Source organism: Phaethon aethereus (assembly GCF_964289735.1).
Source record: "Phaethon aethereus genome assembly, chromosome: 7".
Classification (NCBI taxonomy): domain Eukaryota; kingdom Metazoa; phylum Chordata; class Aves; order Phaethontiformes; family Phaethontidae; genus Phaethon; species Phaethon aethereus.
Window position 1 is genome coordinate 32191077 of NC_138583.1, and position 22087 is coordinate 32213163.

Here is a 22087-nt window from a genome sequence, read left to right on the forward strand (position 1 = left end):
AATGAGTAGCAATTTAGAATATCTGGGAGTTTTGCTGCTGAATCTGAGATTCCATGGCTGTATCAAGCTTTAAATGAATTGTTTTTTAGGAGGGAGGAATCCTACATTACTGACTCTGTATAGTCAAGCCATAACTTTCATTTCCAGTATGTGAAACTTTTCCCAAATTCCAGAATGAAGTTTGTGATTCACTGCTGCAACTTTTTGCTCGCTTTCACAAACATATAAAAAATAATTAATCAGAAACAAACCCAGAAGATCCCTATTTATTATGTAAGAAACACTCATCAGCCTAGTGCAAAAGACTGCATCAACCAAAAACAAAAAAACAGGTAGAAAGGGAGATATTAAAATACGCAACAATTTTTCAATCCTACATTTTCAGTGCTAAAAGAGACAAGTGCTTCGCTGTGCCACTAAGTGACATTAAATAAAGAAACAATAGTTTTACATATACTTCTAATGTAGTTGCCCTTACCAGGTCTGTGGAAATGCTGAGGGGAACGTGACATGGTGGGTGTGTAGCTATGACGACTGTACACTGGAGAATTAATGGAGCCCTGACTAGTAGACCTGTGAATCATGCGATCCCGAACATCTTGATAACCCTGCAGAATAGAAGCATTCACTAATAAATGTAAATGCACATTACACGTTTTTAGCAGCACTTAACTTTCACGAATCTGAAGACATCAGCAGAAGCTACTGAAATAACAATATCCCTTAAGCTTTCAACCTACTTCATTATTACTAATGATTATTCTAATGAACTGCTCCAATACCTCCAATCCATTTTTATAGCCTGGGTCAGAGTTGAGTCTTGAAAGGTTCCAACTCTACCTATAATTTCTATGAAATTCTACATATCCTAGATTTGCCCACATTCCTATGACTCTGTTAAGGGAAGCTGCATTCAGAGTATGTCTGTCCTGCAGCATACTGCACAAGATACGTGTGCTAGCCTTTGGCTACCTAACTTGGAAGACCAGCAAGAAGTCAAAAGCTGTAGCACAGAGCTCTCTGTGGCTTAATTTACCACGTGTCTTTACTAGCTACATCAAAAGCTATTTAGTGTACAAATTAGATTCCCCTTGTATCTGAAAACATGACACCTTCTTGTATAGCAAAATTCAATTTACTTGGTTTCCTGGGGGAAAAAAGCCAGTAAAAAACACCACCCCACCCCCAACCAAACATCACCACTAGCCCCCAAACCCACAAAGCAAAGCAAAACAGGATGAAAGGAACAGGACTGATGTTAATGCAATGACCACAACTTTTACGTTGCAAATAAGCAACGCTCCCCACCCCCAAAATGATAATGCTTCTGCAATGGCATCTATTTTATCCTGACAAATGACCTCCCAAATATTTCATGGCATTGTGATGTTCCAATTAACTCCTAGGGAAAAGAAAAACAAAACCAAACCTTAATTATGTTTTCGTGAAGACAAAACTGCAAACGTTTTAGTAACAAAGATGGTGTATTATTTAGATGCTCAGAGCAGCATTTTAGCTCATGTAAATCATCCAGCTCCTGTGATCTGAGTCCGCCTGGGCCACAAGAAGCATGAATGTACAAGAAGTGACCTCTGCTGGAGCAACGACTCTGCTCTATAGCCATCAAACGGGCAGGAGTGGTAGCTTCATTTTTTGTACAGTCTCCCAATACGAACTTAAGGTTTTCTTTTTAGAGTTAATTTTTGTTACATTTCAATATTCAGAAAACATGTCTATATGGCAAACAGAGATGGATCAGACTGATAGCAAAATCAACACCTGCATTTGCTGAAGTGAATAATTCTAATCACAGTAAGATACTGCCCCCAAAGGCAAACACCAAACTTACTTCTGCGGAAGGAGTAGGTGATAATGTCCTTGGAGACTGCAAAGACATAAAAATAAGGTTACTGAAACGCCATTACATGTGCTGGGCCAGAAAATGGTAATCTAAACATTGCTGCAGATACACGGATATATGGCAATGCAAAATGGCAATGTAGAAATTACTGAAGGCATTGCAGCGCTGAAACTTGCTTTTTCCACATTGCTCAGGAACTGGTCCATAAATCATTGAAGCAATTAATGTTTCTGGGAGAATCTTTGTAAGCGTGATTAATTCAGTCAAATATCATACAACATCATCTCTCAGCCATCTAATCATTGTGGTAATTAAAACATAGCTGTAAAGATCAAAATCAGAAAGGGTTATTAATTTAATAACCATGCCTGTTTTGAAGAAAACTTTAAAGTGGAAATGAAAAGTAAATAATCTTAACTCAGAGCTTTGCATGGCATCAGAAGTACAGAATAACTTCCAGGACAAAGCATGTTTTTCCTCCAACACACGTATCTCTGGCAAAATATGCTTCTCCCCAAGGCCTTACATTTCATACCCATGCAAAGGAGTACGTAGTTGTCATCAATGTTTCTTTGATATGATCTCCTTTAAATCTCTGTGTTCTTCCATGGTTATGTAAGGAGAACAGACAGGAACTACAAGTGTGTATATTGAAAGAACTGCTCAAAGGCCAGTCGGCAGAAATATGCACAGTATTATGAAAAGTTTCTGTTACAGAGATAGGGAAACTGAGGCAAGAATTACCTTTAGAAATTAAGCATAAGATCACGCATATGTTGATGGTACGAACAAGAATAAAGACTATGTATAATTACCAGTTACGTGCCCTTTAATCACAAGACAATTTGAAGCTGGAAGATCAGGATTTAATTATTTTCTTTATGCAATAAACTTCAATATTATTTAATTGCCGTAATAAACTGGGCAAGAGATTATGCTTTTAAATAAGACCACAATTATTATAGAACGATACAGCTATTAAGATAATGTCTCAGAAGCAAACCTGCTGATTCTGGTCTAACTGTTACAGTAATATACAACAGCAGTAGTGTAAAACTTATGCAGAATTTCTGGTAATAAACATCCAGCTATACATTTTGCACTGAGAGACCATTACCTCTCACAGAGCTGGTGATACTGTGAATGCAAAGTATCCAAACAAAGGAGTGACATCTCTTATTTGGGTACAGAACACCTCCTTTCCAGCAAGTTTCCATACAGCTTTGTAAAGACTGCTTTTGTAACTTTCCATCAAAGCCCTGAATGTCTTTTACATTATTGTTTTCCTAATCATTGTAACTGCACAAGTTCTATACAGCAATCCACCATTTCATTACACATCTAACAGCAGCAGTCATAAAAACTGCTCCACATGAAACACATCATACACAGTGCTTTGTAGCATTACTCTCTACAAGAAAAACTGAGAGCTAATCTAAAACTTTCCATATGAATGAAAAAGCAGATGTTGTGACACACGTTCCCACATTTTTCTACTGGTAATCTATGTGTTACTGTAAATAAACAAATTTCCATAATCTGCTGTGGTTGCCTAGATGGTAAGGTAATGACTAGTGTAAAAAGTAGTCACAGGAATCTAAGACTGGGAAGGCATCCCAGAAAGTAATGTGCTGAATCCATGACCAACCTTTCACATGTTTTTACTCCACCACTATCTGAAATCATCTTGTTGCTTTTTGGGAACCACAATCTGCAGCCAATTTACTGTTTTATCACGCACAGGTGAACTGCCGTTATCTCAAACTCTGAGCCTTCCAAGGAAACCTTGGTTCTTCAGGCTTTATGAGGTCTTTTAAATAAATCTGGACTACCACAGAAGTCTTTACACTAGTCAGTTAGAAATACACTGTGCACTTGACTGACAAGCAACAGCTCTGTTCCAGAATAGTAAGCTAGTAGATATACAGAGTGATCACTCCAGATTGCCAAAAAAAAAAAAAAAAAAAAAGTCTGGGTAGAGAACTTGTTCTGACCAAATTTACAGTAAAAATTATGAAATTATGGCAAACATTACAGGTGTTGTTTTATAACATAAATTCCAGCATTTTAACTTTTTATTGAATTACCAGGTAGGATGCCTGCTTCGTTTTGAAGCAGCTATCACATTAGAAAAAATACTTTTCTCCATTTACAACAGCTTGTTTACTGAAAGCTGTTACAGACATTCAATGCTTTCAAGTGACAGAATACTAGAAACAAAGGACATGCAGGTAAAATACTGCTTTTCACAATATTTATGCAGCAAAAGCCAGACCTGAGAAAACACTTGATCTCAGTGCTAATCAGGTTGCTGCTCATAGGGCAGAAGTTATAGGACATGAAAAACTTGAGTAACTGACAGTTTCTGGAAACGTTATCACTACACTAAAGGTCAGCCTCAGTAGTAGAAAATTTATTTACAGACCTAATTTGTTATTTGTTAATCTCTCTTATATTAGAAGCTAATCAACCTCTTCATGAGCTTCCTTTCACTCTTCCGGCTAACCGCTGGCGGATCTGGGACCAGAATGCCTGGTCCCGCTAGATGGTGCTGTGCGAAAATATTTTTCATTACAGACTTAGAAAAACAAGACTGGGATTTAATTGAACAAGAGAGATTATGGCTGAGAAACTTTTTAAAACAATTCCCTTCCATTGCAATAAAGAAGAAAGTCTCATGTTGTGTTTTCTCGCTTTCTATGGCTAAAGAATACAATTTTATGGTAGCTTGTTCCCTGCAATTAAGGTTTGTTTCCACTACTGGGTTAACTTGGCTCTTGTACATCTACCCTGTACACCCAGAAATCTTCCTTAGCTGAGTTTGGTGATTTCTTTGGTTTTTTAATCATGGTGAAGGGCGTTTCTTGGGTACAGGCTTAAGTGTAGGCTCCCCTTTTGTTTAACACCACCACATACACACACTTTGCAAAAAGAATACAGGTTACATCACTCAAAGTCTGCAAATCCCTGCCATGACTAAACATGTCACCTCCTTTGCTTTTTAAAAATGGTGGTGACTAATGTATGATGTACTAAGATTTTGTTGTCACTTGATTACCACAACACAAACACAAAGTTAAGAGATCACTCCACCCCAATGGGCTTGTGTTCTCATTAGGGCAAGGGAAGGGAGGAGAAACAGGTACAAAGAGGTGAGTTAACTTGCCCAAGGTAACAGAAGTCAGCAGTAACACTGGGTGGAAAACCCAGATCTTCTGAAAAGAAGGTGAGAGCCCTTCTGTTTCCAGAACAGATTTCTGTAGTCACCAGAAATGAATTAGATTTAATGCTGGTGAAAACACAGGGTAAGAAAATCCCAAAGGCTTTTGCTTATCCTCAGAACAAGCACAACAGCAGACAGCTTCCACCATACTGCTTTGTCTGTGAGAAGCTTCCCCTTAAGGATTAACAAATAGTTTACCTTCTCTGGGTGATACTAGTTCCTCCTCTGTGACTAACAAGAGACTTGTGTTTGTAGAGGGTTTTGTGGAAAGGGTCAGGCCTGTAGGAACTGGCCGGAGGTCACCAATGCATCTCACAGTGGTTTTGAACCAGGTATCAGCTGGATTCACGACGAACATAAATTTGAGGGGGGAAATTCTATAGTATTCTGACCTGTTAATCTCTTATCTCATTCTTGAGCTGAACAGTCTCCTGAATTTCCAACTCATGTTATAATTTAAAAGACTAACCCTATAAAACATTAAAAGAATAAAGCAGAAAATCTGAGACAGCTCTCATCTGTTGGTGGACAGAACACTTTGCTAAGAAAGCAGATTATCAGTCACTGATCTGGGCATCTTCAGACCACTGGTACCTGAATGATTTACTGTACTTGCTTTTTCCTCAGCTCATCTTCATACTCAATTCAGTTACAGTCAGTAAAGTCACAGAGATTGCAAGGAAGTAAATTCATTTCCATGTCCATTTAGATTTGCATTCAGGAAGTCTGATTTACAGTTAGATGGTATTACATGACAAAACCTGCTTCACGATCTGCACTGGAAACATGTAAATAGTCATTGCAGCTATGGAAGCTCACCTGAGAAAACTGGGGGACACTACCGCCTGAAAGAGATCTTTAAATACAAATTTAAGAGAGTAAATTAGCAATTTTTTTCTACCATTGCAGGATACAAGAATCCTTACTAAATATCAGCAGTTTAAAAGGCGAGGCAGCTATTTCCATAACACAACTAACCTGCCTTCCCAGGTGGAAGAGCACTTCATCCTGACCTAGTTCAGATTTTATCCAGTACATCTGGCAAAGTGCTTCAGAAATGTATTTCCCTTCAATATGCGTTAATATTTCTCTTCAATATTAAGAGAAAGCATCCTGCTGCTCTTAATACTGTTACTGCCATAGAACATCATGGTATTCCTCAAATTCAGTTATGATTATTGGTGCGCCACAGCACACCACCAGGTTGGCTTTTGCCTCACATTCTGGACTTTGCTGTACCCAGAGACTAGGATATCCATGTGAGTTATGAGAACGCACACACAGCCAGCGTCCAAGCCTCCCCCTTGCCATTCCTCTGCCAGTGGCTGCTGTTAATGTAGGTGTTTAATTGCGTGTTTAACTGTGCAGTTTCGCACATGAGGCATCATCATAATTGTTCCCATTAAACCCAGACAAAAAGCACTGTGAACAGCAGCAGCAACAATATCTAGGAGTGTCAATTAGAAACTGTTTCAAAAGAGGATAGAAGCGAAGCAGGCTTTGAATAAAGCGTATAGCAGAATGAGTTGCTTGTTGGTTCATTACCTCTCCAAGACTCTGTCTCTCCTGTCTGTCCTCGTAGGCGGAAGTGTAGAATGGCTCATAAGTAATTAGATCTGGACGTTCAATGTCATAAATGGCCTTGACTTTGGGAATGGCTGCTAAATCCTTGTAATCAAGGATTTCATTGTCTACTTTTGCCTGAAGGTCAAAGACAGAAGACAAATTAACTTACACAAATGCACTGGTAATTTCTGTTTTACACAATTTTTGATTTTTGGGTATTTGTTGTCACACTGTTGCTACGGAAAACTCTTTTTGGCACTCTACATGCGAAGTGATTGCTTCTTGCTCTTCTCCAGCAGTCCTCCTCTGCAAAAGCACACAGTGTTTTCTCAATTTAGGAAAGAAAGAACATGGCATATGAAGATCTAATACAAAAGTTTCTTATCCCCGGTAGTGAGCTGGAAACTTCAGCTCTGCAAATGACTCGTTTTGGGGCCTCAGGCAAGTATTTTCACCTTTCTGCTCTTGTTTTCCCATATGTAAAATGTGTGATAACATCAACTTAGTTTGCAGATTACAGAGATTGTGAGAGGATTTCATGCAGAAGACCACAGACAGAAATTCAACTTATAGCTGTGCACACAAGAGGAAATACAACTTATTACAAGGAAATAAAAAGTCAAGCAGGACTATTTGTCAGGACTGGGTATCCAAACTCCCAACTGAAATTACTGAAATTATTATAGTGCACTTGTCATTCAACCTATACCCAAGCTTCTAAGGCATATGCTGTTTACTATCTGCATACTACACAGGACTAACATTGACTATTTTTCCACTAAAATTGCAAGGAGCTCATGACTAGTTAAAAAAAGAAAGTAGGAAATCCATTCCTAAGGCAGCTGCATCCATTAGAAAGAGCTAGAAAGAGGCCTTACATACAGTTTACAAAGCTAGTATCTTTCCTTACTTAAAAGAAGACTTTTAAAAAATCGTCATATATTCTTCTCTACCTTACAGAAACATATTTGATGATTAAAACTGAAGGAGAATACTCAAATCGGTTTTCAACTCCTCTAATAGATATTTTATTTATTCATAGTAGCCTGCACAAGGAAACAAGGCTGATCTGTTTCTACTCACATTCAGTTCCATTCTTCCCGAGTACTAGCACCTAATATTTTCAGATTAAAGTGCATTTGCCTTTCCAAGCTCCCTTAACAACCACTGGTCTTGGTGGTTCTTAAGCAATGCCATAAATTAGAAACAATACAAAACATTTTTTGATAGAGAAGTAAGGTTTGAATTAGGAAGTTAGGAAATTAGCTTTCTAAAAATAGCCTCAAATCTCTTTAGTTTTTACACACCAGATATAACAAAATACCTTCAGCCAATTTAACCCTTAAAATACACAGGTATATTAACGTATGTCATTTCTGTAATATTTTTACCACAGTCTGTTAATATGCTGCAAAGATGTCTGGATATTCTTAATCCAATATAAATTACCACAGAAATTTTTGTAGACTCTGGTCTAGGCCACCATGTTGCCCTACAGACTGTGCTGTTGAGTTAAATTTCATAAGCTACTGCTTATGAAGTTGATACTACCAGCAGAACGGCAGTTCTCCAGGACATGCTCTGTGTTTCAAGATCTGCAGTGTGTACATTTTTAATATACCAGTTAGTCTTTGTTGGTGTTGTTTGAAATGCACTGAAGAACTAGTATTTAACTCAAACTCAGGACTTGAGATTTGTAATGTTGGTAATTTTTCTGCATTATTATACATCTAACTGATAAATTTCTGTGTCTTACACTACAATGATGATGCCAAGAAGTGAAAGATATCCTCTAAAATAATGAAAAAGGAGGCTTGATTACTGAAGGAATCATATTAAACTCTAAATCTCGGGTAACTAACAACAAATAAAATAGTGTATTAATAGCTTTGCATTTTCAGCACTGTTAGTTTAGTGAAAGAAGGATGCTAATACAATTTTTATGTTCTTAAATAAAAATAACCTTTTCTTCCACAACCAAAACATCTGACTTCTGAAATGGAAGATGTCCCACAGCTGCAGACAGCAGACCTCCCAAGAACTGCACACCGAGGTGCACAGATCTCCTCATATAAATCCTAATACAAGTCAAATAACCTGTCTGCCTCCTGTCCCTCTTCACATCACCAAGTGATTTCAAGAGATTTACTGTATCTAATGGAAATGTGACCTGGAAAAGGCTTACTCTGCTCTTGAAATTCTGTAGTTATAAAAATGACGTCTGTCACGACGAGAATTTTAAGAATTTAACCACTAGAATGAAGGCATTAGCATCAGTATAAAAGTTATTTCAGCATGGAGTATTTCATGTGCAAGCAAGGGATCGGCAGCTTATTCCTTAGAAGGAATACTTACATAGATAGTGTGGCCTGGAGAGCCAGGTATACTGGAACCTGGTCTGGAATAAATGCTTTCTGATGATGTTCTGGTAGGCTGAAAAACAAAAAGTAACTTATCAGAGCAACCTGAAGCCACTGACATTGGTAATTTTGGTTTTAAATGAAGAAATCTGCATAAATCTTGAAATTAACTGGATTTAGGAAAAGATGTCAACACAAATGCAAGCATTCTGGCAAATTTTGCAATCTTGTGAGGCAGGTGGGCTTTTTTTTTTTTGGTAGGGGAAGGAGTGCTGTGAGAGGTGAAGGAGGTTTTCTAAACCACACAATGTAAAAGACTGACAACAATAATGAACAAAACCAAACAACACCTGCCAGAGACACTGCAAGGCGCCATACAAAGTACAGTCCAGGATAGCCCTACTGCTCATTTTATCAAAATGTTAGTTCACAAACAGCTAGAGGTATCAGCAGCTCAGCAGACAAAACCGTTGAGAGGAGCATAGCACACACGTTATCACTTTCCAGATGTTAAATCACTGGATTTCCATTATGAATACAGAACTGAACTCAGTCCTTCTAAGTAGAAGGACCAGAAATCCTTGCCTTGGAGCTGTTTCCTACATCTGCAGCACAATCGAGAGGCAACATGAAAGCTAAAGTGTTGGTTGAAATTTCACGGTTCCCCATATTGCAAAAGTCCTGACGTCTAACGACAGTGTCCGGCAAACTGCAGTTCATGAGAACAGCCACACCCCCACAGAGCAAGTGCTGTTACACATTTAGTGGACTTTCCAACACTTCATCAGGACTAAACAGACACAGATTTCCTGGGAGAAGTTTTGTGAGAGGAGACAAAATACCTTATCACTGAGATGTGGGGATCCTGAAAACCCGATGAATTTGAAAAACAACTATTCCATCAAGTCACCCAGGCTGTTGTGGCAATTACTCCTAAATTTGGCATGCAGCAGACACACAAAGGTAGTCAACAATCTCTCACTTGCAGCTGAGAAACCATAAACAATTTCTGCTCCTTAACTGACTGCAAAGAACCAAATCCCGTCACAAAGCAATGCATCAGCTGATGACTGATGACACTAGTGCAGTGGGATACTTCAAAGTCACTGAAAATTAAATCTGGGCAAACAGTCCTTACCTCGTCAGCTTGTGACGTTGATCTAAGGGACCTTCAGGCACACAGTGAAAAGAAACAAGGCTTGACAGCCCGGCTTGCTGTGTTTTTCTTAGGAAATATCTGGAGTGAACACAAGTTTACTGGACTTTTCTTATCTCTCAGCATACATTTCCTGAAAGGATCCTTTAACAGACCTCAGAGTCTTTCTACCTTTTATTTCATAGCCAGGAAAGCTATTGGAACCATCCGTATAAAAAATGCTGAAGACTAGTCGTGGATCATATGGCAGGCTTTCTCTGACTTCATTTGTGGAAATGAAATCACCACATTCTGGGAGGGTCAGAGGAATAAAAGGCTTTGAACGTGTTCCACCAAAAAACGTGAAGATTCAGATCAAACAGAGAGCAGATGTGGCTGTGGACTGACACAGTCACAAATCCTCTCCAGAGCATGTCTGAGAACACTTTCTCAGCTGGACCTTTATGTGTTTCTTTCCTTTTCTCTCTGTAGCTGCAAATTCCTACATCCCAAAATGGAACAGAAATTTCTCAGCAGCCCTTAAGCTCCTCTCATGATGCAATCAAAGCAAAAAAACACCAATAAGCACTTGTTCCATGGACATGTTACAAGAATTAAGCTGGAAAATCTGTCTGTTGTTGAGAAACACTTTATTCCCCCTTCCATTCTGCCATTTCACACCACTGTCTGTTTGAGTGGAGACACATGTAACATGTTGCTGCAGTTGCTATGGAAAACAAGTGTTTTCATTACAACATAGGGGACAGTCTTAAGTAGTTGAGGTACCATTAGGGGTGCCTCTGTTACCTTTGGCTTTTGGCAGACATACTTTAAGAGTTTTTTTCTGCTCAATTCTCCCTGTTGTAGGAAAACAAGCATTAGAGGCAGTTATGGCTTCTGCCCACCTGGCAGGCCCTCTTGGTTGCTCTTCGCTCGGGAACTTTTATAATCACTTCAGAAAACAAGAAATTCTCAGCCCTCAGGCCACGTTAGTCTCATCTCTTAGCGTCACTGGTACAAACCTTTTTAGCAAAGGAAAATTCACTTGTATTCATCACTTCAGTGAATTTATTAAATAAAGTTACGACATCTTAAAGATGGTTTCAGCCACATCCTGCTAACAGCCTTCTTAGGTGCGCTTAACGCTGGAGCACAGGAGCAGCACAGACTGGTAAGTTGTAGCACCTGTTCTTCATTTGCTCACTGTGTCTCTGCTTCAAGTTCCTCATTACCATCCCATTAACACGGCCATGAGCACCTACAGCACCCCTAAAAAACAGTTTTCTATTTTCTGTAATTCTTCCTGCACACATCAATTTTACCTTCCGTCTATTGCAAAGCTCCACATCCCCTGGGCAGGATGCCATCCTGCAGCCGCTGCCTGAGCACACACCCTTCCTCTCCTGAGGAGCTTAATCCAAGCAGACCTGGAACTCTGTGGCTCCTCTATTTGCCCCCAGTCCTGTATCTTGCTTAAGTTTACGACACACCCCTGAAAACAGTGCATGAAGAAGAGGACTTCTACATCTACCCACCCGTCCTGCCTCACTTTGCCCTATTTCTTGTTTTGAATTACACAGGCTGTTTCCATTGCAGATGGCTATTTCCTACTCTGCTGCTCCCACATGGTCTGGAATCCTTCACAGCTTTGCACTTTTCCCTAGAGACAATTGCATTGCACTTAAAAACATTTGTGCTGCTTGCCTTAACAAACATACGCTAAAGATTCCTTGATATAAACTGCTCCTCTGGCATACTTTTAGTTGCTATGGTTGGCTCCTTTCCTAAGGGACCTCCAATAACTCCTGACTGAAAATCTGTGATGGGGTATGGCTTTTACTAGATTGTACATTACATCTTCATTAGCTGTCGAGAATCCCCGACCCTGTGTATCACTGTTGTGACTTTATATCTTAAACAGGCGGCAAGAGACACATTGGTGGTTAAGTTCTCTATTGATGTAACTGCAATGGGGTGCAAATTCCACCTTAGAGAGAGCTGATCAGAGTACAGGTAAAACAAGAATAGCAGCCACCCCTGATTTAACCTTTAACTTTCAGTGGAGATACCACGTAAGCATCTCTTGCACACATTATTGGAAGACAGGTAAAGAAATGCGAGAAAACATCCTTCAGTATGAATGCATTAATTTAGAGCTATTTCTTTCCATTACAATAGTCCTATGACACTTGTTCTACACTCCCAGCAACAAAACAATTAAGCTGCCTTACTTCTACAAACAGATCTGGAACACTCTTTATGTGATTGTTCTTGGTCTTGAAGGTTTCAAATAGAGCTTTTCATAACACCACCTTTGTGCAGAGAAATTTCAAGCAAATTTCTATGAAGAACAGCTAATCTTTTTTTCTTTTCTTGTGGTGCATGGCCTTTCTCCACATCTTCTGACACTAGAAGAGTCATCTCTTTTTTCCTTTCCTTTTCCACTCAAATGGATGTAACAGTAGTAAATATATCAATATAGGATGTCTGTACCAGACACAGGAAGTCTATGAAGTATATGAAAAAAAAAATCAATAGAAATTAAGTCAATAGATATTCATCCATGTCATTAAATGAGCCAAAGGAAAGAAACAGATCACAAAGTATCTAAAGTATCTGCAAGACTTCTCAGTATTTCCCACTTTATCACAAACTTCTTATTTTTATGTTTTTTTTCTTCATTCCACGCATTTGTCTTCAATGCAAAAGTTCTTTACCAACTTCATTTTCAGCTTGGCAGAAGTAACACCAACTGTCATGCTCATCCCATTAGGTTCCCTGTGAATTTCAATACTCAATCATTGTATCACCCATGCATATACCCCAAACTGATTAACTTGTTATTTTAATATTAGATTGCAAAGCTTAAGATGTTCATCTGCATTTATCTCAGTTTGTCATGTCATCATGCATGGCACATCATCTAAATAAATAACTTCTTAAAAAAAAAAATCCACGCTAAAGCCATTCACATCATCTAGATGCTGCTACAATGTGGTGGCTCTGGCTTTCTCAAGTACAGATGTTCAGAATCATGCTCTATAAAAACTTAGAAGTGCAGGCAACCAGATCAAAACTGATCCCAAGAACATCTGGCCAAACGGATGCACTATTGTTTAATAAAGGCATTGTCAGCATTGTTTACAGTACCTGCCTTAGTTTTTTGATGGAGTTCATTATGCAAGGCGGTGATAATAGCTGCAGAAGAATGAATATGTTTTCGTTTAACAACGTTTAACATTCTAGCTTAAGCAAATTCTCTAAACCTCAGAAGCTACTTTCAGTGAAGCATGTTTATAAATAGGATAATAGACGATTAGGATATAATGTATTCTACTAGGCAGATGCAACTTTGCAATAGCAAGGAATTCGGCTTTCTCAGTACAACATTTTCTACTCTCCCTACCTGCTTCATCAACTGCAAGGTTATACAGCTATTCAGGACTTGGAACCAGGGTTCATTAAACACAGGCTTCCTGTGGATTTCAGTAATTTTCAGTTGCCATGTACAAGACTAATAAAGCACCTCAGTGTTACAGCATTCATTGTGCTTTTCTGCCAGTTTAGCTGTACTCTTCTCCTTACAAGAGTTTTTCCTTCAAAAGCATGCATTCATTATTTCTTTGTCTAAAAATCTATACTACATATGCATCAAGACAAAACTAGTGAACAGGTTTAGTGCAAACTCAGAGACACACATATTAATAGGTTACAAATAATTTTTCTTTCCTTTCTAGTCACGAAGGCCAGAGAGGAGAATGAATTTTCAGCACATAATCATTGAAGGCACGCTGCTACCAAACCAACTCTTTTACAAGACTACTCATGCAAACGTAGCCTTCACCAAGCATAAGGTAAGTGGAAAGCAGAAGAAATAAAGTGGGAAGTCCACAACATACTGAATTCAACAGCAAACTTCTCAGAGAATTTACCCTATGATTTTCTACCTACAATTTTCATGTAGATTCAAGCCTTTGGCCCATCTTTATAGAAAAAGCAATGATATCATCTTTGTGCCTACTCTGCAGACAAGCCAAAATCTGCCTTGAATTACACTCTGTATAACCAGCATGTAAATCTAAACAGAATTTAATACTGGCCAAATTTACAGAAGAGGATATTCATCCGACCCTAAGCTATTTGTATCCTACACAGTCTACAAAGCAAGAAAGAGAACGTACCTTTACTTTGACATGGGCTGTTCCTATTTTGCCTTGTATATTTTTCTAATACATTGGATAGGATTTGTAAGGCTCCTTGATTTCAACACTGGAAATTCAGACTCGTGCACACTAAGTTGAATGCAAAGCACCACTACGCTGTCCTAAAAGATGAGTGAAATAGTTCCACAGTTGGCTGTTCTCAGACTCCAAGATTCAATTCTATAAAGCCTAGGGCTGCAGAGACATTGTCCTCCTTAGGAGTACTGATAACACATCTTTATAGCTGTATTGTCTTGATACATAGTTCTCTAACTAACAGCAAGAGCGGTGCTCAAGAGTGATTAATGCATCGCAACACCCTAAGTTAACTGACTAAAGCACCATGCAGGACGAAGGTACAGGGCTTGCATTAACTCCCATTGAATCACAGCACTGGATTCAACTGTTTACCACTATCCTGCAGGCTGCACCTCACACAAATATCTTGCCCTGGCTGATGATATGACTACGTCTACTTTGCAATTAGAGATGTGAAGGCAGCATGAGCAGACACAATGGAAATCCAGTGGCATGGACTCTATCAGCCTGTCTGCCTACTGCTAGCCTGTACTAAGTCTGTACCGGTACGTTCTTACTTCATCATCAGGTGAAAGCTACCTCAGGTGTGCCTGCATGCAGTACAGCCACTGTGCCCCCACAGCAGACACCACTAATAAATAATCACTGCCCTGAAGGAGAAGAAATGGAAGTGGGTGGTGTTTGTAGGTGCAAAGCAAACTCAAGGAAGTCTGAAAGTAGAAATTCCAGAATCAAGAGGACAGGGAGGACCTCCCAACTCAGTTGTGGACATGCCCCCGATTAGAGAGAAGCAAATGTTCTTGGGCAGCACATAGAACATGTCCAAACCTGGAATTTTGTAAATATTCATATATGTATGAATATTTGTATATATGTATTCAAATGTAGTTGGTCAACACATATACAGAAGTAACTGATTTAACTGATGGCATTTTTTTTCTAAAAAGCATGAGCCATTGTTCATGAAAAACTATTTCTTTTTAACTACCATTTTGAAGTAATTTTCATTTGCTTCATATTTGCACTCTAATTTTTTTAGAAGAAAAACTTTCTGTAACACTGGAAGAACAATACCACAGCCCCAAAAAGCTCATCTGAATTGAAAAAAAAAAATTTTAAGCATTTCATTAAACAAAATAAAAAAATGTGAGAATTAACAAACAACACTGCACCACATGATGCAAAATTCAGCGTCAGTGCCCAGGGTGGCAAGTGATAGCAGGAAAGCTGTGTGGCAGAAGTAATAGCAAGCGCAGCAAATGACAATCATGAAGAATCTTCTCAGTAAAGAAGACCATTATCAACACTATGAAAACACAACAGCAAACCTCTGCAGAGCGTGGCCTGCGCAGAACCAGACTCTTTGGATAAAAGAACTCAGATGAGGAATGCTGTCATGAAACACAAAAGGGAAAAAAGAGTGAAAAGAAAAGCAATTTCCCCAGCTCAGTGGTTAAGCTCTTTTTTTTTTTCCAATCAAGTTACTAATACCTACTTGCTAGATAATAATCTGTGCATTATACATCTATGTTGCTTATTAATCCCTGCAGAATCATGAACAACCAGACAGTTTTAAAAAATTCCTAAGCAATGTGTATTTTTTAACATACATATTATGGTTGCTTTATTTTCTGCTTGTTTTGGCTTTGTAATCCTCCACAAATATCCAGTGGGAGGAAGATCTAAAGCAACCGTTGTTTTTATGAACTCCCTCTCAGTTCCTGACCAGCTAGAGTGCCAATTAGTTAATACCACAATTCAGTTACTGAAAGAAAACAGAACTTGCTGAACACTTCTAAAGCGACTTCAATGATAAAAGGGCCTTTTGTTTTGTTTCCCTCTATAGGGAAAGGAAACTCAGCAGAGCAAAGAGCCCATGTCACTGGCTTTTTGCAGAACCACCAGAAAATCTAGCCCGACCCTGAAAGCTGCTGTATCATATACTTGTCAACTCACAAACTAGATTCTGATTCTCGTATCAGTTCTAAATGTGTGTCACCAAGAAACTGAATGTCAATCAAAGTACAGTTCATAATTTAGTGATGACATATTCAAATAGCACATAGTTACCCCAGTTTTATCTTTTTCTGTACCTACCTGTTTGCTACTGCCTTCATTTGAGTCAGCAGAATGAAATGTGTCAAAGTCATCAAAGTAAACTCCAACTGATTTTAAAATAAGGTGCCTGACTTTGCGCTGGAGTAGAGACTATTTGTGATGTACAGCTGAAGCTAAAAATTCTCCATATCTCCAGCTAGCTTCAGTGCAGTGTATTTTTCAATGCCTTTTAAAGACATATTAAAGCTCTGCATAGAAGCTCTCATCCAGGAACAAGGCAACCTTGGATAGCTGTGCCATAATATTTCTCAGATGTTCCCTTAATATACATTCTTTCGCTTCACTTAATTTTTTTGCAAGAACTCACTTAGGCAAAGTCTTGCAGGTGGATGAATTCATTTACTTCACTCATGTCAATTAAAATTAGCTGAGGGGGAAGAAGACTGACATGCTTGAATGTGTGATGGAAGAAAGGAAAATATTTGAAGAGGACTTTGGCCATTTCCATAGGGAATGGAAATATGCCAACTGATTCATGAGGCAAGCTGGAGAAGGTTCATAAGCATTGCAATGTAGTCAGAAGTGCTTTGATAAGACTCTTAGGTCCAAGTGAAAGGGAGGTATTGTACCCCAACCCTTCACTACAAAGCACAAGTGTTCTGACACTTAAGCAGGGTCAAAACACTGTCTTACATTCAAATTGTTAAATAAGGAAGAAAATCCAGTCTGGCATAATTTTTGATTTTCTTACGGAAAGTCAGGATAGAACAATGTGCAAATGCTGGATGGTACCTACAGTGATGTTTGGCTGTGCTAGAGTGAATTATAATTCTGTATTAGCAGTACAGCCCATGCTAACATGATATTTGCTCAACAAGAATTTATCTTGCACATTACCTATGATCATAATAAATTCTCTGCAGAGGACGTTTTACAGACCAGTGTACCTGAACAAATTCTAAAGGTTGTGGCTTCTTGTCAATGAGCCACACATAGAACACAACCCGTAGGATATCCTACATATCTCCATGCCAGTCTTAGTTTCCTTGTCTGAAAGATATTTTATTCATATACAGTCTCTAACATTCATATCCAGAAATATTATCAAATTTCAAAGGACCAACTGAGACATCAAAAAGAGTAAATGGTCCAGAAGATGCATTAGTGAATATGGGCTTAGAATTGCCTGGTACATGCAAAAAGCCAGGCTCCAGCATTTATCAGTGCAGCATTATTGACATCAAGGATTTGATCCAGAAAGTTTGTCTGGATATGCTGAGGTGACTCCAAAGGGAATTGCAGCTCTTCTTGGCATTCAAATTCATCATTTTAGGATGGGATTTATTTGGATGGCAAGGGAAGAAGAGTCCATACTGTCTAAATGCTGTAAATAACCATACGGAACAGGGGACAAGTATAAAGCAGTTATACAGATATGCAAAAATACTAAAATATATCATAGCATTTGCCCTGCTCACATTTTCGCTTTAAGAATCTCTCTCACAATAATTGAGCTATGAAATGAAGTGTTTTAGTGACTTTGCCATGTCTGTATGTCAGTAAATGATACTACCTTTAAGGCAGTGCACTGAGACAGGTATGTGAAGGTGATAAGCCTAAAAATCAGAGCAATACCTCTGAAGTGCATCCACTGTTTATTCTGCCAGAGTGGTGACAGCTATGTGAAAAAACATGGGAAAAGTCACTCTTTTAAAAACAGCATTCAGTTATTGTGTGGGCAAAATACCTGGTGTGTCATTGCCACAAATTCAGCTTACCCGCAACTTATCTTCAGTCTTAGTGGATTGCTTACAGTCGGGATGCCAGACAGTGGAACCTGAGGGAGGTAAAAACCCAAAAAAATCTTTATTCAGAGTAAAGCAGATGACTTCCAGTCATGACAAGTCAGTTAAAGAGAATCCCTTCATTGCATCAGATGGTGAATCTGTATGAACTATGCAAGTAATTCACATTCAATTCTAGCTCATGGGAAACACAAGTGAAACAAAAAAATACTCAAATCCCTGGCCCATCTACAGCAGCCTCTCCCTGAGGCTGTCAAAGCACTTTGCACACATTCTTAATTAAAACTCAAATAGCCTGAAGCAGCAAGTCAGCAAGCACCAGCTGGAGGAACTGAAAGACAGAACGTTCCTCTGAGTAGGATGGAGGCTAAGAGAAGAAGAACTAGGCCATGGTTATCTGATCTGTTCTCCCCTTATGTACTGCTCCACACATAAAAAGGAAGTTCTGACCATGAGTCCATTAATACTGGGAAAATCCTATGGCTTCCTTGAGCAATAAGTGTCATATTCAGTTCACCTCTCCCCTGCAGTTTTGCAAAATGCAACAGCAAAAAAGCAAAATTAGAAAAGTCACAATGCAGCAGGGTCAGGGCTGTCTCTCACCCACTGCACTAAGCTAGAGGTGCCAGTATGATGTAGGTGGTACAAAGCAACACGTGCAAGAGCCTCTCTGTAGACCTCAGTGTACCATACTTGCCACTGGCACACACATAATTTCTACCCCTTGCTCTGCAAGGGCAGTTGCATGTGTTGCATTGGCTTTTCCATGGCATATTCCAGCTACACATCCTAATAAAAAAGGCAAGGTCTCTGCTGTTTGTGTCCAAAAACATGGGGATTCTCTCTTATGCTGTAAAAATGGAAATATCCCATCTGTCCCCAAGGGCAGAGCAGCGTCAGGGGCAAGGAACATTTCCATCCCATCTCAGCTCTCCGTTGGAGCAGAGTGTAAACTGTGGTCACTTCTGGGAAGCTGCTGGCAGGTATTAGCCAAGTTGAAATCGAGCAGAAGCTAATGCTGATTTTTAACACTGACTGCAGCTGCAGTCAAACTTCATTCTATCCACCGCAAAGCCAATACAGCGCCTTGTCTGTCTGGGAGGGGGAATATCACCTCTTCACTCTGTCCACAAACACAACAAACAGAGCAAAGTCCAGGTCTCCTGCTGGTGACTATTAGCTCAAGTGCAATCAGAGGAAACCCCACCCTCAGAGCCCAGGAGAGGTATGGGTCATGGCCCCTGGAAATTTTGTTTTAATGAGCCCTTACATGGCTCGTTACAGAAGTAAAGACCAGCAGGAATGATTTCACTTCCCAGCAGCACACAGTGTAATCATCACCAGAGACTGGAGAGAACGCTGTGACTCTGGATCAAGGGTCTGACACATTTGGCTTTGAGTCGAAGCCAAGAAGAAGAAACTGTGCATTTGGCAGGGGGAAACGATCAGGCAACGGGGAGAGGTGTACCAACAGCCTTCTCTGTAAACAAACAGCAACCTCGGAGCCAGGACCCCACAGAGCCTGCGAGATCAGGAGAGAAGCATGCCTTGTGCATTTGCTTAGGAGGTCAGACAGGTCCAAGCACTCAGGAGGAAGGGAGTTCATGTTATAAGGCTGATGAACTAAGGCTCAGAAGGTTTAAGTTCAACTCTCAAATTCAGCTGTGAGCTTCCTGTGTGACCCTGAGAAAAATGATTGCTGTTCCTCAGTTTCCTTTCTATTAAACTATCCCCACTGTCAAAGAAAAAGCTGTCATTGCATTTTCAGGCAGTATTTAGCACAAAACAGCACAATTTTAGGCATACCCCAGCAGAATGGTGCAGCTGCTGAAAGTGAACAAGAAATGCAAGAGAGTCTGGATGTCACTTTTATGGTGAAACTTAGCTAACAGTTGTGAGTTTTCTTTCACAAAATGGTAAGAGGTTTGAAATAGTAAAATTTAAAAACTCAAATCACATAGAGCAGGCTTAAGAGGTTAAATGTAAATATTTCTCATGATCTTGAACTTTGAGCCAATGTACAACTTGTGGATTTTATTCATCCAAGCATGCCAATCTCTTTTGAAATGCTTGAAATGGTGCAAATTCTCAAGCTGCATCACCCCTCTTTTTCCTACCGGAAACAGTTCAGCAAATTGTTGTTATTCCCATTCTTAACATATGTTTGTTTGCTCACTTGGCAGACACCAACCAACATGTTCATTTATTCAGCTTTTCACTTTGCACATACCATTGTTTCAACATACAGTGCTCTCAAAATCAGTAACTCAGGCTATATTTACACACTAAATAAGGCTAAAAGCCTGTGTGAAAATCAGGTGAACCATCCTTCTAAATGCTGAGCAACAGCCCAGCCCAGCAACAGTCTTCTGGGGCAGTCTACATAGTAATAGAAAGTCAAAAAGGTTCGGATGATGCTTCTTTTTCATTTCCCTGTGTTGGAGCAGTGCAAAGCCAGAGTGCTTCTGCTAGCGTTATTCAAACTATCCCTAACACAGAAAGCCCCAAAACAGACAGCTTGTTTTTCCATGTTCTCCTTTTGCAGGTTTCCCACACATTTCTAATACAAGTGGCTTCCACAAACCTGCCAGGTTCCTCTATTACACAAAGCAATACCAACACAGCACTTTCATGTCCTGTGGAGAGGACAATTAGAGGTAAGATGCAAGCTGCCTATTTTCACATATTTTTATCAATAATGTGATTTTGGTTGTAGCTTTAGTGCTGTGTGTTGTGTTTTTATTTCAGAGAAAAGCTTGGAATGCTGTTTTTCTGCACCCTAGGGTAAACAATTTGGACGGAGTCAGGATGTACATTTCAGCTGAGAGCTTTGCACAGGAAAGGCTTTTATGTCCCTTACACTTACAAGCATGCTGAATTCAGCAAGGAAAGCTTTGGCAGGACAGTCTGGAGCACGCTCAGCAATAATATTATTTAGTCAGAAAACAGCTTGTGAACAATAATGCAACTTGGGATGCTCCTCCTCTGAGACAGAGTGAGCATGAAGAACATCAATTCACAGCCACAGAAAGGGAGATGCAGCCAACAAGAGAACAATGGCAGATCAAGGAACCAGGTGTCTCTCCTCTCCTCTTTCATATCACCTGAACTTGTCCAGGACAAAATCTAGCCTTGTTTAAGTAGAAGCAATACCTTTGGTCTTATTTGGATCTGCAGAACTTTATACCACAGCCTGCTCCAACTCTCTACTAGACTGGTGAAAACAGCACCAGTTGCGAACAGCTGTTATTAATAACAGCAAAGGGTGAACTGATGCTCACCTTGAACTCTGTCTGTACTTTATTGTACTAGGACCTGAAGAGACTAAGAAGATTACCAGTTGTCAAATGCGGTGACCACTGCTTTCAAATCAGTCTTTCCAATTTACCGTCAGAAAGGAGTACTTCCTACCCAGCCTTCTTTCAGCCTCTCCTTGCTCTTGCAATGCAGAGCTCCTACACAACTTGGTATCCGCTTTTGTGCACAGCTGGAATAAGATGACTAAGGTATAAGGTCAGTGAGAGATGAGAGAGATGGACTGCAAGGGAGGACAAACAACCCAAGTTGTTAACCCAACAAGTTAGCTTCAAAGGAATTCCTTAACAATATTATCTTAATTTTGGAATTCCTCCAGAAGGAATCTCTCCTCAGGATTTCAAGAGATGGATGCCACCACACTTTCCTAATTTCTTTCCTACTGTTTTACAGTTCTTTAGGTATATTAAGCATGTTTTCTATTTCAATATATAAAATCCCAACATGTATCTGCCTTTTTCACTTTGATTTCTGGCTTGCATAAATGTCTATTATACATCTTTCTACCAACATTACTTCATAC

At 39.4% G+C, this 22087-nt stretch overlaps 1 protein-coding gene across 1 annotated transcript in view; it reads right to left on the reverse strand.

Moving 5' to 3' along the window:
- Positions 1-22087, reverse strand: part of ABLIM1 (actin binding LIM protein 1) — a 90542-nt gene that overhangs the window by 26239 nt on the left and 42216 nt on the right. Inside the window, exons 6-11 of the mRNA XM_082002337.1 lie at positions 18223-18281; positions 15715-15777; positions 9006-9083; positions 6630-6785; positions 1850-1885; positions 479-608 (exon numbers count right to left, since the gene is read on the reverse strand). Coding sequence (XP_081858463.1) covers positions 479-608; positions 1850-1885; positions 6630-6785; positions 9006-9083; positions 15715-15777; positions 18223-18281 — 522 coding nt within the window. The remainder of the gene's footprint in view (positions 1-478; positions 609-1849; positions 1886-6629; positions 6786-9005; positions 9084-15714; positions 15778-18222; positions 18282-22087) is intronic.